This window comes from Citrus clementina, unplaced genomic scaffold (assembly GCF_000493195.1).
Source record: "Citrus clementina cultivar Clemenules unplaced genomic scaffold, Citrus_clementina_v1.0 scaffold_4, whole genome shotgun sequence".
Lineage (NCBI taxonomy): Eukaryota > Viridiplantae > Streptophyta > Magnoliopsida > Sapindales > Rutaceae > Citrus > Citrus x clementina.
The window spans coordinates 15,179,865-15,181,652 of record NW_006262274.1 but is presented as its reverse complement, the minus strand read 5'-3'; the positions used below and the strand labels follow the sequence as shown (position 1 = coordinate 15,181,652).

Below are 1,788 nucleotides of genomic sequence, written 5' to 3'. Positions count from 1 at the left end.
CAACTATTTGAAATCTGCCAGATCACTTGAGGGAAAAAAAACTACAAATACCAATCAAGCTCACTAAACTCTTTTAGTTTCCCAGGTGTCAAATATAACTTTTGGGGAAAGGTGATGCTTAATTGCTCGCTGCTGAGGATGTCGGCATACCTGAACGATTGCTCTCAGCCATGTACTTGTAAAATGCCGACCAGGATGATGGCAGCCCTGAACAACGGTGATAAGCCACGTCCTTGCGGAGTGCCTCCTGCATGTCTACTCTAAGTTTCATGAAGCCTGCCCTTTTTAGTTTCTGCTCTTCAGGAGTACCCTTTTCTAGGAGGGAATCATCGGACCAATCACAATCCAAAAACTCATCAATCAATTCTGAGCAATGAGGGCGGTTGCAATACCTAAACTTATCAACCACATCTGAGCAATGAGGGAAATAGCGTTGACCCGTCTCGACTGCGATCACGGAAAGTTCAGCAAATGCTCTAAGAAAATTATAAACATCCCAAGTTTTTCTTAAGAAATGCTACCAACATTAAGTCTGTTTTCCATTTTTTATTATTTCAGTTCATCCACTGGCATTTTAAGGATATAAAATGCATTTTGCAAGGGGCGTGGGGCATGAAATTCACAAATTTTATAACTAATTAGCCACAAATGAAAGGACTGAAGAGTCTTGGATTACATAATTTATTCTCTATAGGCTTAGGGTTCTCTTATCCACAAATGTCTAGGAAATAATGAAGTAAAAGATATCTGGCTGCGGAAGACATGGCACAATCAAGTCTTGTCCCCAAATAACAAGATCCCAGCTATCTGACTGCGGGTAAACATGGTATGGTCAAGAATCCTTAGGTAATGCTCCCATCCGGTTTTGCTTTAAATGAATTTACTTAGTTTTGTTTCAGTGAATGCTTTATTTATTCCTTAGTTTATTGAATTAAGTACTTCCAAATTTTGAAACTTGATTCGAATTTGTTTTTAAAGAGATTTTATAACTGCTATTACTCTTTTACCACAACTGCCAATTTTAACTTCCCAATAACCTCCCTTTAAAATCAAACTAATGTATAACTTTCTGTTTAAAGAAGCAAAATTTACGTTCCAAAAAGCTTCTGTCGGAAATGTTTATATTTTATATAAGTCCTGACTGTGTTTGAAAAATTACTCTGTTTCATTTGAAAGGTTAAATGAATTTTTTGAAAATATTGCACAAAGAATTCTTTTTGTTCATTATTAGTGTTTCTACTGATTGAGTTAACAGCTGACCCCTTGTCAATTATTTTTCACAGATGGTAGCAATTATTAATTCGAAGAATGCTTCGGAAGGATTGAGCTTTCATAAGGTTTCTAGCTAGATGTTTTTAATAATTAGTCGTGTATATTACTGATTTAATAATTAGTCGTGTGTATTACTGATTGAAGCTAGTATTTTGGCACAGTTTTAGCAGTTGAATTCTGTTTATGTTTGTATTTAGAAGACTTCTAGAACTATTTCTTTTTTTTTTTTAAATCATGGAAGAAGGATTGTAAGATTTATTTGCTTATGAGGAAGTATTGTTGTATAGTGATATGTTGATTAATTAGCTGGGCATAGTTTATGATTGAGAATCAGTTTTTCAAAATTTTGTGAAATCTATGAAAAGAGAAAGTAGATGACCTTTTGATATTTTGGAGATTTGGATTTACAAGCATTTAGTTTCGCTCAGATTCGATATGTGTTCTAAGCCCTAATTGGGTTTGGGTGTCACACCTTCAGTCCAGAGGTAAAGAGTTGATCTAGTGAGATTTAGTGTT

At 34.9% G+C, this 1,788-nt stretch overlaps 1 protein-coding gene across 1 annotated transcript in view; it reads right to left on the bottom strand.

The window, feature by feature from the left end:
- Window positions 1-86: 86 nt before the first annotated feature.
- The window catches only part of LOC18045552 (BTB/POZ domain and ankyrin repeat-containing protein NPR2), a 4,881-nt gene continuing 3,179 nt past the window's right edge, over window positions 87-1,788 (bottom strand). Inside the window, exon 4 of the mRNA XM_006437036.2 lies at window positions 87-447. Within this exon, the coding sequence (XP_006437099.2) occupies window positions 119-447 (329 nt within the window). The 3' untranslated portion in view covers window positions 87-118. The remainder of the gene's footprint in view (window positions 448-1,788) is intronic.